The sequence below is a fragment of the Trematomus bernacchii genome, unplaced genomic scaffold (genome assembly GCF_902827165.1).
Source record: "Trematomus bernacchii unplaced genomic scaffold, fTreBer1.1, whole genome shotgun sequence".
NCBI classification, from domain to species: Eukaryota; Metazoa; Chordata; class Actinopteri; order Perciformes; family Nototheniidae; genus Trematomus; species Trematomus bernacchii.
In genome coordinates this window covers 6752586-6769461 of record NW_022987616.1, presented here as the reverse complement: position 1 = coordinate 6769461, position 16876 = coordinate 6752586, and the positions used below count along the sequence as shown (strand labels likewise).

Below are 16876 nucleotides of genomic sequence, written 5' to 3'. Positions count from 1 at the left end.
GTTGAACTCTGTCCGAACCCTAGACTGTTTATAATGTCTGAGAGATCACTAGATATATATTTTCAACATTAAACTAAAATGTACTTTCCAGCTTTAGTTGAGAAAGGTATATACAGTAGAGGGCTATAGGAATAAGTCCTCAAAAATGTTAATTAGTCAGAATTGTTGCACTTCTAGTTTCTTCGTGTGGAAGTAAATAGGTTCTTCGTCCGATACTTTTTGTCTGAATGTCCAGGGTCTCAGTGCATGGCCTGCTATATATTAAATATTTCATCCCCAGAGCACTTAGAAAAACTTTCAGTTACAATACAATAATGCACTGAAATAGCTTAAAGGGGACCTATCATGCAAAATGCACTTTTGTACGTCTTGTATACATGAATATGTGTCCCCGGTGTTCCAGGGAACTCACCAAGTGTCAGAAAACACAACCCTCTCTATTTTCCTCCATACCCAAATCTCTAAAAAAGGGGCTGCAACGGATCTGATAAAAACTGATCCAGATTTGAACACTGTCCTGACGTCAGGACGGTGGTGCTACGGCTATTGGGCCAACTCCACCAATCAGGAGGAGACAGCCACGGCCATTGCCGTTCGAAAGCGCTGGAGACGCTGTAGTACATATGCCAGGCCTGTAGGTGGTGCTGTTCTCACTGGAATCAGCCCTTGCAAAAACAGAGCTAAAAATTGTCAAATTGAGCAAAATGAGGCATGGCTAAAATGCATGATCTGTTTGGTATTTTGAAAAAAAAAAGTATAAATATGCCTTATATAGGTATGGTCCTACACTATATTATTCAAATATAGCATGATAGGTCCACTTTAAGGTAAAGTTAAATTGCATGTTCTTGTTTATTCAACTGTAAGAGCCACTGCTTTCTTTCTTTATTAACCTGATTGGAGCTTTATATATTTGTCCTGATTAACCATTACATTACATTACATTACATGTTACTTGTTAGACGCTTTTATCCAAAGCGACTTACATTTTCAATACTGTGGGCAATCCCCACAGGAGCAATTTGGGGTGAAGTGTCTCAGGGACACAACGACATGCTGACTGCAGTGGGGTTTGAACCTGTGCTCCCCTGATCCAAACACCAACGTACTAACCCACTGCACCACACGCCTCCATTTATTATGGAAAAAACTGGTTAATGAGTTAAGGAATTCCAAATTAGGATGCTGTTGGTGTTTTGACAGAGATTTAACATTTGTTATTTTGGATGTGAGCGCCCCAGTAGAGCAAACAACCCTGGTCTGACCCTGTAGCTTCAACAAGAGGAGGGTGTGAGGCGGGGGGGTGGTAAGGGAGAGAGACAACAGTTCATGGTCTATAAAAGCTTTTCAACGGATTGGCAGAGCGGCTGACCTGCCAGTGGGAGTCCTTGGCCTCCTCTGCGTTGGCAGGCATGGGCATCACCAGCAAGTTCTGCAGGATGAATGCAGCCTGGACACGGACACACACACACACACACACACACACACACACACACACACACACACACACACACACACACACACACACACACACACACACACACACACACACACACACACACACACACACACACACACACACACACACACACACACCACACACACACACACACACACACACACACACACACACACACACACACACACACTACATCAGCAACAGTGCCATCTGCCTGCTTTTGGCTGGTAATACAGACAACATTACAGGCACAATTTCTGACCGTGGATGAAATAAAAGTGACGTTTAGTTTTAGTTTGTTGTGTGGAGATTGTCCAACAACAGGAGGGGCTGAGTTTTAGCAATAGATGGAGTACGTTTTAGTCAATTATTCCTGGAAATATAAAGAACTAGATCTATATTTCAGCTCCTCAGAGTCCACAGTTCATTTCCTGTTAAAACAAAAATGTGTCTGGGTTGTGCAGAAGAGCGGAGTTGCAGATCAAATAAAAATCCAATGTACACGTTTGAATCAGGGGGCTTTTCAGTGTGTACAGAATACAACATCCTCCGCCCTTAGACATAGGCAGAGCATGAGGAAAAACTCAGTGGAAAAACCAGAAGAGCTCCTGAGGAGGGATCCCTCTCCTGGGACAGACCAACATACAATATATATTGTGTTCATATATTAAAAAATAGAATTTAGCTGAGTCTAGAACAGAGGTCTACGGCATGTCTATTAAGAATTGTATTGACAGCAGCCCTGAAGTGCATCACCATTAAATGGTTGAAACCAGAACCTCCCACCTATAACTGCTGGATTCAGAGAGTGTGGGATCACATGGAGCAAATAACATATTTATTACGCCTACAGAAAAAAACTATGGGCCCCTGTTATGCATTTACTAATACAGTAAGAATTGTTAACACTATGTTACAGTATGCCACTTGTATTCTCTCTCCATCATTATTATTTTACATTATTATTATTTTTGTTTATTTACTATTATTTGTGGTCCTCTGTTACTAATACTAATACTTGAAACCTATTCAGGATTGTATTGATAAATGTTACCTCTCTGCGGACCATGCTGCTCTCCTGCTGATCCAGGAGGATGCTGAGCAGCGTTCCCCACAATCCTCCACTGATGTTCTGACAGCTGGCACACAGAGCCTGACACCCGCTGGACCCCGAGGTCAGAGCGGGCCCCCAGACCCAGAGAGGAAAACCTCACCTGAACCCAGAGGGAGAAGGGATGAGGGTAGGAAAGAAGAGTGAATACAAGCTGTAATGACTCTCACAAATGTGGGACATGGGACACCTACTGTTGGGAACATACTGAATGTCCTCTTCCAATATGAGAGTACACATGATAACAAAGGTATCCCAACTGTAGCTGTGTACATGACAGGATGTATGATTACCTAGAAGAGCATCAGGACTGTTTGAGGCATATGATAGCTATGTGATTAACATGATGATTCAGACTCTATGGAGAGAGACATATGACAAGCATGCTCATTTCTGACGTGGAGCTAATCTGAAGTAAACATTGAATACTGCTTTCTATTCCTCCATCTTGTGACTGTGTAACTCCCTCTCTTGGATATCAGCATGTGAAGGACACTGTTCAGGAACTAGTTGATGCTCTGTATGTGATGACTACTTCCATTCTGGAGAGGATCAGAGATACATGGATCCTGAGATTGAAGCTCAAGCTGGTGACGAGTGAGATTTAAATAGCATTTAAATACACGATGGTGAAGTCAAACTTGTCAACAAGCCTCTCAGACTGACTCGAGTTATTTTTAGTAACAGACGGAGAGTTGGTATGACTTGCCGTCAGGTGCTTCCTTTTATCTGTGAGTTCTTATGCAGCTCTTATGGGTTTCAATGTGTCCCAAAAACTCCAACATGTAGAAACTTGATTTTATAAAGTTGAGCTGAAGATTTAATAGTACAGTTTATATGAAAATGAGAAGGTGCGTGTACCTCTTGATCGCGGTCGACCCACAGAGGGATGAGCCAGGCCAAACCGAGCTGAGAGGGGTTAGTGTCCTCAGAAGACACATCATTCCCCAAAGACCACTGGGAAATGAAGTCCTGACGCAGACAAAACAGAGAGAGGAACATTGGACAACTCTTTCTAAAGATGAGATAAGAAACAGAAGGAGAACATTGGCAGACATTTCCCGAATATTACCTTAGATGTTGTAACCTATCTATTAGCTTCTTCTAAGTGATTGAACTGGCATATTTGAGGCTAAAACAAACATTTGAACTCCTACATTAAGCTTGCAGTAATATCAACTATTAAAACGTGGACTTTAGAACTAAATACAGAGTTAGGTTTCATTATTATTATTATTACTATTACATGTAATTTGTTAGACGCTTTTATCCAAAGCGACCTACATACATTCAGTACTGTGGACAATCCCCACAGGAGCAATCTGGGGTGAAGTGTCTTGCCAGGGACACAACGACATGCTGACTGCAGTGGGACTCGAACTTGCTATCCCCTGATTCGAAGTCCAGCACTCTATCCACTGAGCCACAGCCGCTCATATAGGCAGGGCCGTCCCTCCCGACAGGCCGATCATGCAGACTGCGTGGGGCCTCACCTTGCGGAGGGGGCCTCACCTTGCGGAGGGGGCCTCATCTTGCGGAGGGGGCCTCATCTTGCGGAGGGGGCCTCACCTTGCGGAGGGGGCCTCACCTTGCGGAGGGGGCCTCACCTTGCGGAGGGGCCTCATCTTGCGGAGGGGGCCTCATCTTGCGGAGGGGGCCTCAACTGAGCCGAAAATGTGGCTTATGCCGCGCAATTAGTGTGGCGCGGCACGGTTTCGCCGCTGCGAGGCTCCACTAGCACCCCTCCCCCCCGCCGACGACGACGCTCGCGAAACAGAGGGCCTCATCATATAACTTTGCGTGGGGCCTCAATGTTGCATATAGGCTCATAAACATTATTTTAAAACTTCCTCTATCGCCTCACTTCAAGATTTATCATATTTTGAAAAAGAAGTCTGGAAAGTAATTATTATCTAAATGTCCTTGCATAGTCTGCTGATGAAGTGACCTGCTGAACGGTTACTTCACGATTATCTGTGTGATCACCTTATTTGACAGAAATATTTGAAAATTGTTTGGCTTCTTGTTTTTGATCAGCTGTTGTTTTTGTTCTAAACTCTGACACACTTTCTAAAGATGAGAAAATAAGAGACCTTTGCAGCAGTTTGTCCACACTTGCCTTGTCTTTGTTTTCCATCAGCATCTCGTGGGACAGGTGAAGGAGGCAGATGACGGCGTTCTTGGTCACACCTTTCCCCATGAAGGACATGGAGTTTCCCCCCCATTCGACATAAAACGAGGAGATCACCTGTGAGGAAAGACACGGATCATGTTGGGCATATTGAATAAAGCCCAAGCAACTAATTTTGTTTTATTTTTTAAATTAGACATTCATTGAGATGAAATGTTATTTTCCGAAAGAGACCTGATGACAATAACACAAACAGCAAAACAGAAACAAAATTATTTTAATTAACGACTAATCTGATTTTCTACATGAATGTATTATTCATTTGGTGTAAAAGTGTCAGAAGATAGAGAAAAATGTCCATCCAAGCTACTAAAAAATCAAAAGTGATGTCTTAATGTCATGTTATGTCTCTCCAATCCCGAAAATAATCACTTTCGTATGATTTAGAACAGAGAAATGCAGCAAATCTAAATGTTTGAGACTGAAAACAGATTTTTCTGACCGGAAAAATTATACATTCATCAATTATCAAAATAATTTTAAATGTGTTTCCATCTGCTCTCATCCTGCAAACACATGACTGACAGAACTGCAGGTGATTTGGTTTTGGTACAGTAGCTAAGTGATGCTATCTCATGTCCCTACATCAGAAGTACCACCTGTGTCAGAGTAAGGGATAATGTTCGCTTGTCATGCACCTCACGGCATGGAAAGGAAAGCTAAATACAGCTGAGACTAATTATTCTGCTCTGATGTGCGATCAGGATGTGGGACAGCGCCGGAGAGCAGCTGCACATCCAGACCGAGGCGCTTTAGGGCCCCAAAGCGCTGAGAGAACCAGGTGAGAGGTGGGTCAGAGGGTGGAGGAGAGTGAGGTGTTCATTGTTATGCTTGAGATGGAAGCAGCCGCCAGAGATTCTGACTGAAAAACCAAATTAACCTTCAATTTCCATCTTAATTCATGTCCGTACAAGCTGCCCATTACAGCAGACAATGAGAGGTGTTGTGTTTCCACTGGGCTCTCACTCAGAAATAAGGCTTTGGACACCTCTGTGCACGAGCTGGTGCAACGCCGTGTTACGGTATTGTTTTATGGACCGGTGAACAACGAACAGATGGAATAGGCAAGGTTGATTAATCTCATCAGCATCTTCACAGTGTGGCATATCTACTGAGTGAGGTTTGTACCGATTGCAATGCATGTCCCGTAACCACGTTTTTACCTAATTAATTCCTCAGGAAGCACTGTGCTTTTCCTTTTATTCATCATGTCTGTAGGCTCAGATCAGAGGGAAGGAGCACATGCAACACATTAACATATGCACACCTCAAAACAGAGTCATCACAGCTTAAAGCAAGAAGACCTATTTCAGATTGAACTGAGGAACATATTTCACACATTTCCTATTTTGTTTTTTTTCCTACTCAACCAGATTTATGTAACTTTAATGCAAGAGTTCTAAATTCTTGTAAAATGATTTGCTTGTTTGTATCAACAATGCCTATACTTGCAGATTTGTTAGCATATTGTTAGTTATAGAGACTATGTGATGTTGTTGCATGTCAATTAATGTCTGTTTCTTAATCTGTGTTAAACTGGCCAGAAATGTAAATAAGCAAATGGCTTTTCTCTTTTTAAGATGAGTGCTTTGTCTGTGTTTAATAAGGACTGACTTCTTCCCGTTTTAATCAGAGAGGAAGAGAGGGTCCAAACCTTTAAGAGTGCGTTGAAGACCTACATTTTAAACAAAAGCCTTCAGTTAGAGCTGAATAAACCTGATTCTGATTATTCTGATTCAAACGTGTTTTGTGATATTGGGCTATACAAATAAAGTTTGATAAATTTGTATTGTATTGTACCTCTAGCAGCCCGCTGAGGTACTTGGAGCAGAGTATCTTGGGCTCCATGTCAGTGCAGTGAGAGCTCCATCCGGGCTGTGCGGTGAGGCGGACCATGCCCAGCAGAGTCCTCTCCAGGCTGGGGAGGCCGTAGAAGCGCGGGGCGTCAGACACCCTCAGACTCTGGAGCAAACGCACCGCCAGCTGGCTCTGAAGCGGGCCCGCTAACGCCAGACAGAGCCTGCACACAGGGAGGGAAGGACAAGAGAAAACCAGACAGACATAAGAGAGGATGCATGCTTCTTAGGTAACCTTAAAGGGGACCTATCATGCAAAAGGCACTTTTGTACGTCTTTTCTACATGAATATGTGTCCCCGGTGTTCCAGGGAACTCACCAAGTGTCAGAAAACACAACCCTCTCTATTTTCCTCCATACCCAAATCTCTAAAAAAGGGGCTGCAACGGATCTGATCAAAACTGATCCAGATTTGAACACTGTCCTGACGTCAGGACGGTGGCGCTACGGCTATTGGGCCAACTCCACCAATCAGGAGGAGACAGCCACGGCCATTGCCGTTCGAAAGCGCTGGAGACGCTGTAGTACATATGCCAGGCCTGTAGGTGGTGCTGTTCTCACTGAATCAGCCCTTACTAAAACAGATCTAAAAAATGTCAAATTGAGCAAAATGAGGCATGGCTAAAATGCATGATCTGTTTGGTATTTTGAAAAAAAAAAAGTATAAATATGCCTTATATAGGTATGGTCCTACACTATGTTATTAAAATATAGCATGATAGGTCCACTTTAAGCTATCTTTGGCTCTTTTCTGCTATAACACACGTACATTTCCCCTCTGTGGGACGAATAAAGGTATTCTGGTTCTGATTCTGAAAGCCTTGTATGTAAAAGAAATGAACCCAAATTAGAACATGTTAAATATTATATTTGAATTGCAATAGGACACTGAAAATAAAGGTCCTGTGTCTGGGAAGAGCGAGACACAAGCAAACATGAGAGGAAAGCCTTGCATCTAAAAGAAATGAACCCAAATTAGAACATGTTAAATATCACATTTGAATTGCAACAGGACACAAAGTGCTGAAAATAAAGGGCTGTGTGTCACGTGATTTGTCAGATGTTTCTCTGTGATATCCCTGGTGTTCACTTACATGCACTATTTGTGTTTATGTTTAATGTGTTCACTTGGAGTTTTATTGTGAAGAACCGGAAGTGCTACCGGATGTTGTGAAGTGTTACGTGGGAGTTACGTGTTGTATGTGATATCCGAAGATGGCGGTGTGCTGAAATAATGTGTCGTGCTAAGACGAAAGTGTGTCATATTATCGAGTAACACCTGGTACTTGTCAGTGGTGTGGGACAGACAGCAGAGGACAAGAGGACAGGGGGAGAAGAGCGAGACACGAGCAAAAAGACAGACATAAGAGAGGAAAGCCTTGCATATCAAATAAATGAACCCAAATTACAACAGGTCACAAAGGGCTGAAAATAAAGGGCTTTTTCCGGATGTTTCTGGGTGATATCCCTGCTACCTGTCAGTGGTGTGTGTGACTCGGAGGAGTATAGTGTTGAAGAAGCTACTGAGCTCTCTCTGAAGTCTCTGGCCGACGTGGTTCTTCTGCTCCTCTGATTCCTCCGAGGTCTGAGAGGACGTCTGGGTCTCCACACCGAGCAGGAGACTGAGGAGGGACGCTGACTCCTGGAGGATTGACGGATAAGAATGTTGCATTGGTCCATCATTTTGGATTGAATAATTGTAATGTTATGATGACAGAAACACCGAGAGGCAAGAAAGAGTAAGAGTTAAGTCTTGACTGTTGTCTCTCTTGTGTTTAGGAGTCAATAACAGCGTGAAAAAGAAAAAAGGTTGTGCAAGGATAATCTGTATTAGTTACTTTCTTATAATAAGGTGTTATCAAGTTATTGTTAAATTACTGTCATGGCTTTATCTTGGCTACTAGTTTATTTAATGAAACCTTGTGCATGAAGACATTCAAACTCACCTGGAGTAAAACAGTGCCACTTCCCACCTGCCAAAACTAAAAGTAACTCAAACATCTTCTGCTTAAACTAAATTAAGGAGTTATAGTTAGATGATTATGGCAAAACCTTCTTTTACCTGTGTTTAAGTAAAAAAACACAGGCAATAAAAACATGTATAATCAGACTTTCCTCTCAGGGCAAGAAGATAATGTTGTTTTTTATTCTTTTACTTAATCGTTTACATATAAATATTAGTTTTGGCCAGTTTTCTAAATGTGTTCTCCTGGTATTTGTATGCCTTTGTGTTCTGTGTTAACTTCGCTTACAGCTTCTGACAGCGAATCCATTTGTTCAAGAGGATTATTAACTTGGGCCGTTTCTCAATGTCGAGTAAAGCTGCTCCAGAGCCACTATTTCAAGCATACTACGTCATCGAGTGGCGCCGAAGGACTGTTTCAATGCCCAGCATACAGTACATGTGCTACCAAGCAAGCCTCCTTAACATTGAGAAATGGCCTTGGATTAGCATTACCTTCACCAGCACTTTTAAATTCGACAAGCAGATCAGCACTGTAGTCAAATCCTGCTTTTTTTAAATAAGACTATTGGCCAAAACCAAGTCGTATTTATCTTTTAATAACTTAGAAAGGGTTATTAACGCCTTTGTAACCTCGAGACTGGACTATTGCAACGCTCTGTATGTGGGTATGGACCAGGCCTCAATTAAACGCCTGCAGCTAGTCCAAAACGCAGCTGCACGTTTGCTGACTGGCCACAAAAAGCGTGACCACATCACCCCAATTCTGGCCTCACTGCACTGGCTTCCAGTTCGGTTCAGAATTGATTTTAAAATCCTTTTATTTGTTTTTAAAGCACTAAATGGGCTGGCTCCGGCCTATATAGCTGAACTCCTCCAGCGCTACACCCCAGCCAGAGCTTTAAGGTCTGCTGACCAGCTGCTGCTGGTAGTGCCCAAGACCAGGCTTAAAACCAGAGGGCACCGAGCCTTCGCAGCAGCTGGCCCTAGGCTCTGGAACACTCTGCCCCTCCATGTGAGGTCGGCCCAGACCCTAGGGGTTTTTAAATCCACTCTAAAACACACTTCTTCTCTCTGGCCTTCTAGTTAGAGCAGAGCACGACTCCTGACTTTTCCTTGTGTTTTTATTTTAATTTTGTTTTTTATATATATCTGTTTATTGATTATGTGATTGTAGTAATGTGTTTTTTGAGCACTTTGGCTCGACCAAAAATCGCTTTTAAATGTGCTATATAAATAAAACCTGATTTGATTTGATTTGATTTACCTGTATAAATATATATAATTAATCTGCCAACCTTTCTAAATACCAACAAACTGACCCATGGAGGGAAGAAGTGGAGGATGCTGACAGGTGTATTTTAGCAAAACACCTCCTTTTTTATTCCATTACCCCACCCTATCCCTGCAAATCTCATATTCTAAACAAGATTAAGAAACATGCAGAATGTCTTCCTGAGCGTTGCAGAGAGTTATTATAAGTGTAGAGAGAGACAGATGTTCTTGAACCAGCTCAGTAATTACAGAAAAGTAAAGTAAAGCAGAGCCGCTCACCCCTACCAGGCGTTCAATCTGAGTCTGCTTACACTGCCAGGGGAGGCCTTATTGTTTACACACACATTAATGAGAAAACCAAGGTGAGGCTGATTAAATCCTAAAAGTAGCTCTGAGTGCTAAAACTGTGAGAATGATTTTCTCCGCCTCGGGCGAAAAATATGAATCCAACTTTGTTTTAAGAGCTGAGGAAATAATGTGTGCCGCGGGTCTGAGGGGGAACTATTTTTCTGTCGTTATGAGAGTGTAATGTGTTCAGCTTGTCTGCCGGCGTGTGATTTATTCACGGTTTGATTACAGGTATATCACCCTCTGTGTTGGAGAGCAGAGTAACCAGATTACTAGCTAACAGATATGCACACACACATCTTTGACACTCCAGTACAGTAGAGTTATTGCATATTCTCTAAACTACAACCACACTGAAACACATGACCTGAGGATTTTACTTTCTCCACCAATTAATGTATATATAATATCCGGCATTATATTTTGTTACTGGAAATTTGTATTTCCACATGTATATTTTTTTACTTTTTAATGCTATTTTATTTCTACTTCAGAAATATTTTGGATTGTCTATTTCTAGTGTGATTTGCGGGGGTACAGGCCTTGGGGATGCGCGGCAACGCAATGGGACCGAGCGACCGACCGAGATCGAGCGAGCGAGGCGAGCTAGCGAGACGACCAGCGACCGACCGACCGACCGAGCGAGCGAGCGAGCGACCGAGCGACCGAGCGACCGAGCGAGCGAGCGAGCGACCGAGCGAGCGAGCGAGGGAGCGAGACGACCGACCGACCGACCGAGCGAGAGCGAGCGAGCGAGCGAGCGACCGAGGGAGCGAGCGAGCGAGGGCGAGCGAGCGAGCGACCGACCGACCGAGAGCGACCGACCGACGAGAGCGAGCGAGCGAGCGAGCGACCGACGAGCGAGCGAGCGAGCCGACCGAGCGACCGACCGCTACCGAGCGAGCGAGCGAGCGAGCGAGCGAGCGACCGAGGGAGCGAGCGAGGCGAGGGAGCGAGCGACCGACCGACCAGCGAGAGACCGACCGACCGACGAGCGAGCGGACGAGCGAGCGAGCGAGCGAGCGACCGAGCGAGGAGGACCGAGCGACCGAGGCGACCGAGGCCGAGGGACCTAGCGAGCGAGCGACCGAGGAGCGACCGAGACGAGCGATCGAGCGAGCGAGCGACCGAGCGACCGAGCGAGCGACCGAGGACCGAGGCGACCGAGCGGAGAGAGAGCGAGAGCGACCGAGGAGCGACCGAGCGAGCGAGCAGCGAGCGAGCGAGCGAGGAGGGAGAGACCGACCGACCGACCGACCGAGGAGACCGAGCGACCGAGGACCGAGCGAGCGAGAGAGCGACGGAGGGAGCGACCGACCGAGCGACCGAGCGAGCGACCGAGCAGCGACCGAGCGACCGAGCGACCGAGCGACCGAGCGACCGACGAGCGACCGAGGCACGAGCGAGCGAGCGAGCGAGGACCGATGACCGATGGACCGAGCGACCGAGCGACGAGCGACCGAGCCGACCGAGCGAGCGAGCGAGCGAGCTATAGCGACCGCCCTACCGCCGCTCCCTACCTCCCTCGACTCCCGATCATCTACCTATCATCTATCTATCTATCTACCTATCTATTTATCTATCTATCTACCTACCAACCAGAGAGTGTGAATTATTTGTACCTGGTTGAGAAGCAGCTCCAGGATCCAGCGCAGGTCCTGGTCCTCGGGATCAGATGCAGACTCAGAGGGGTTGAAGTAGGCATTCAAAAATGCAACGATACCCACGAGCAACCTCTCATCGTCCACACAGGCTGGACGCACCTGGAGGAACCTGCAGGGAGGAAGACACACAGCCATTTAAATAATACATCTCAGTTATATCGCAATATTAGGGCTGCAGGATGTGAAAAACTCAAATTAATTGAGATTATTATAACTGATTTTGCGAATTTCAAAAAATGGTCAATCAATACTGCAGCCCTGTGTCATATTCATCCATTCATACCCAAGCCCCTTTTCTATTTCTTAATTTTAAGAGAAAGGGAACTATATAAAGGCATTCAGACGATGCTTAAATCCATCCACTGCTTCTTTTACGCCTGTGTTGTGTCTCTGTATAGATTTGTACTTGATTAAGGGGAATAAAAACATTTGTCATACTTCCTCAGGGAAGCTTAAGAACTCACTGTGAACAGAAAAAGGCATTAAACTCAATCTACCCATGTCAATCCTTTAAAATAAGACAAAAAGACACACTGAGCCATGGAAACATTTCACAGTGAGTTTTGTTTACTTCAGCAGCAGGAATAATAACGGCATACTGCGGAGTGATTTCATACATCCCCCCCATGTTTGCTTAATTAATAAACTTTAACCAGACATATTTGTGATGGAAACTTCTGAAGCAATGGAGACTCAGAGAGACACGGGGAGAGCAGGAACTTTGATGGCAAACACTGACGGTTTATTTGGAGCTTCGGCCGGAGAATTGGCAAGACAGGTGGTGTGTCACGAGTTGACACAGCGGATGCCAAACCAATTCTGAAGAACTCTTTCTGTACCCACTAGTTCGGAGTGTAATAATCAACATTCTTCATCAGTGAGACTAAACAATTATGGACCCTGAATCTAACTAGAGCTGTCGTCCATGGAAAAGAATGTCAGTCACTCATGTCAGCTTGTGCTCGGTCATAGACTGGCATCAACAATGCGCCCAAGCTGCCATTTCTTAAGAGAGATAGCAGCAATACCCAAGGCCGTAGACCTATGCCATGGGAAAGGAGACAGTGAGAGGAGAACATGATGAACTGTGTCAAAGGTTGAATACCTAAGCAAATTAAATAAACTCTTTAATATAATTTGTGTGCAGTGTACCTGGTGACTGCTGCCTGCCAGCCGAGGGAGGTGAGGGTGTCCCTGCAGCTGAGGGTGGGGATGTGCGGCAGAGCGAGGTGCTCTATCAGCAGATATAATCTGAGCCTGGAGAGGGCGGAGGTGACGGATCTGTGACCCGCTGCAGACACGATGCTCTGGAGGCAGTCCTGCAGCGCGGCGGGGGGGTGCAGCGCCCGCAGACTCACACCCTGCGCCTCCGACAGCTTCAAGTCAGGGTGGAATCTGTCAGGAACACAAGGACGAGAGTTGGAAATATATATATTTAAAATTGGACTACATGACTATTTGGGCTGGGATCAAATGTAAAAAAAAAATAAGAAAGAAGATTACAATCCGATATAATTAACTTTACGATGGTATTTTGCGTTAATAAATCTCGCACAAACTGCCTTTCTTTTATAGCAATGCCCTTATGACTAGTTGATGACTAGAATATGTTACCAAATATATGTTGTTGAATATGTATTGAGGAGTTTTCAGTAGGCTGTAGCAAAGCACTATAATATAATTATTCTTATTTAATTTATTACATTTCTTATGTGTTAATTTAAATATGTTTCAGTTTAATTAAATGCATATTATGTTAAACATGTAATTAATACATTTCCAAAGTCAATGATTTATCATTTTAAGTAATAATAACAAAAATATTTGTCAATCTGATTTTTGAGTTACAGCGAGAGATAATAAAGGTGCCTCAGTAAATATTGATGTGTTGACAACTGTGTTGCATAAGTAGCGTCCTCGGCATACTAATGACCGCATTAACAAACAGATTTGATCACCAATCTAGAGGGAGGAGACATTTATGAGTCATCCAAAGAGCAGCAGAGGAATCGACAAGACATACTCAAGAAAACTGTCAAAACAAGGTGAAAAACTTTAGTAATAAGACACAATAATATCACAAGAGATAGGGACGGAGATAAAAAGGAGGATACCTCTCAATATTCTCTGACTAATTCATCTTTAAAAAGCACTCATCGCACGAAAGTTAGTAGATTGATCCATCTTTGGTGTGCTTTAAAAGTCTTTCCTGTAATCAAGCTGGTTAAAAACAGTGTGAGAGACATTGCCATCTTTTTGAGTTAGGTCACATTAGAGGTAAATGAAGACAGACGATAGCCAAGATGCTGAAACTCATTCTTTTACTACAATTCTCTCCTAGAGACGGAGAGCGTAATATAAAAGTGATTTTACTTTGATTAAAATCCCCTGCTTTGGACTTAGTATTCTGTTCAGTTTCACACCATGTTCTCTCAATCTCTGTCTCCAATCATCTCTCATCAGATAAGACTTTGCTCACTGCTCACCAGAGATGGCAAAAGTACACACATCCTTTACTCAAGTAGAAGTACAGATACTTGTGTTTAAAAATACTCTGGTGAAAGTAGAAGTACTGACTAAACTTCTTTACTCAAGTAAAAGTAAAGAGGCTTTGAAATGTACTTCAGTAAAAAGTACCCATAACTAGCAGCTGTTTTAAAGAGTACCTGACCTCCCTTTATATTAATAGAACAATAATGTCATTGTTAGCTAATGAATGTTTCCATGCTGAACAACGGCAACATGACAACGTTTTCATTGGTCCCTCTTCTTTAGAGAAGACCAGGAAATGATGGATACACGGATCGTGTTCAAATCAATAGGCACGCAATGACTCTAAATAATAATGATCACGCCACCAAACACACATTCAAACTAAAGGAACCAGTCTGTTTGGGAAATGTGAGAAGTAGAAAGTACAGGTATTTGGGTTCAACATGTAAGAAGTAGAAAGTACAGGTATTTGTGTTCAAAATGTAAGAAGTAGAAAGTACAGGTATTTGTGTTCAACATGTAAGAAGTAGAAAGTACAGGTATTTGTGTTCAACATGTAAGAAGTAGAAAGTACAGGTATTTGTGTTCAACATGTAAGAAGTAGAAAGTACAGGTATTTGGGTTCAACATGTAAGAAGTAGAAAGTACAGGTATTTGTGTTCAAAATGTAAGAAGTAGAAAGTACAGGTATTTGTGTTCAAAGTGTAAGAAGTAGAAAGTACAGGTATTTGTGTTCAACATGTAAGAAGTAGAAAGTACAGGTATTTGTGTTCAAAGTGTAAGAAGTAGAAAGTACAGGTATTTGTGTTCAACATGTAAGAAGTAGAAAGTACAGGTATTTGTGTTCAAAATGTAAGAAGTAGAAAGTACAGGTATTTGTGTTCAAAGTGTAAGAAGTAGAAAGTACAGGTATTTGTGTTCAAAATGTAAGAAGTAGAAAGTACAGGTATTTGAGTTCAACATGTAAGAAGTCAAAGTAAAAAGTCCTCAGAAAAGTAAGTAGTGGAGTAAAGTACTGATACCAGAAACATGTACTTAAGTACAGTAACGAAGTATTTGTACTTCCCACCTCACACGTATTAAACTAAGATGATTCTTACTCATCCGTAGAGACGCCATGCAGCTTCTCCAGGAGGTTATCTATCCCAGAATGCCATGCGGTGTTCCAGGCCAGCTGTAGGGCGAGGCGAGCGGGGGGGAAGGTCAGGAGGTCGATAAAGGGAGGGAGGACGCAGCAAAACGGGCTGACAGCGTGATGAGATCCCGCCTGGAACGGGATGTTGTACCTGGGAGGACATTTGGGTGAATTTATATAGCTTAGTGTTGGGAAAATACTCAATGTACTCTTCCAATATCAGAGTTTTTCCCCCAAATTGATTTACAACAGCACTTATGACTTATTCTACTTCCACTTATTTCAATTCAATGGATATAAATATGTTAAAACAAAGTGCGTTTAAGAGAAAGTTGTTGATTTTTTTTCTAACACTTAGGGTCGTTGATGAGAGGAAAGGGAAAGTCACATTTACAGAAAACTTTGTGGAGGAAATTCCACACAAAAACAACCTGTTTGGTAAGAAATGAACAAATGATAGAAGTTTAAATTAAAGTTTTGTTATTTAATAAAGTCAAAAAAGTCTAAAAGTAATTAAGAACAGTTTAAAGAACAAACACACCCTAAAGCTTTAATTGCATTAGAGTTACAAATACTTAAGGTGTTTGTATATATTGATTGTTGTGTTTTTATCTTAGTGTCTGTTGATTGTGTATATATATAGGATATACATATTTTTATATATATTTGTATTTTTGTATTCTGGATTGTGGGAAACGGTATTTCGATGTCTCTCTCGTACACACGAACTGACAAATTGACAATAAAGTTGACTTTGACTTGACTTTGTATATATAATAACATTTTGAATTGCATTAGAGTTACAAATACTTGAAGGCGTTTGTAATGTATAAAATCTATTTCATTCGGAAAGGATAGAATCTAGCACAAGCAAATGATTACTAGATCTGAACACATGCAACAGAAAATACACTTTTTACACTCAAAAGGACATTTAGGTCAGAAATTGTGTAAAAATAACTCTTACCTGCAATACAGACATTATTTCTCCAAGATGTATTATTGTTTATTACTAGGTGCTATTTCACAACTTTTATATGTTCACTTACGTACTTATTTATTTCATATGTTAAAGGTGGGGTAGGTAATTCACTTCAGAAAAACTTTTTTTTATATTCCATGGAATGCTCTTAACACCCCGATAGCAATGAATAAATTAAATGCTTTGACAATAAATACATAAAAAAATTCATCTGTGGAAGCCGTGGCGCTGTAAAAAGCACGACCAATCATCTGAGCCGGCCCGGCTAAAATAACTGGATGGCCAGCTCGAGTGCGCTAGAATTTGAAAATACACAACCGTAAAAAAAATCTGCCCCTTCCTTCAGACTTCCTCAATGAGCCCCTCCTCCAACACACACGAACGCGCACATGACCAATG

The 16876-nt window shown here is 42.7% G+C and overlaps 1 protein-coding gene across 1 annotated transcript in view; it reads right to left on the bottom strand.

The window, feature by feature from the left end:
* rttn (rotatin) overlaps window positions 1-16876 on the bottom strand; it is a 61842-nt gene that overhangs the window by 15648 nt on the left and 29318 nt on the right. The window contains 10 exon segments of the mRNA XM_034132425.1: window positions 1373-1450; window positions 2514-2642; window positions 2644-2673; window positions 3432-3542; window positions 4690-4818; window positions 6562-6781; window positions 8093-8259; window positions 11826-11976; window positions 13020-13262; window positions 15461-15646. Of these exon segments, the coding sequence (XP_033988316.1) occupies window positions 1373-1450; window positions 2514-2642; window positions 2644-2673; window positions 3432-3542; window positions 4690-4818; window positions 6562-6781; window positions 8093-8259; window positions 11826-11976; window positions 13020-13262; window positions 15461-15646 (1444 nt within the window).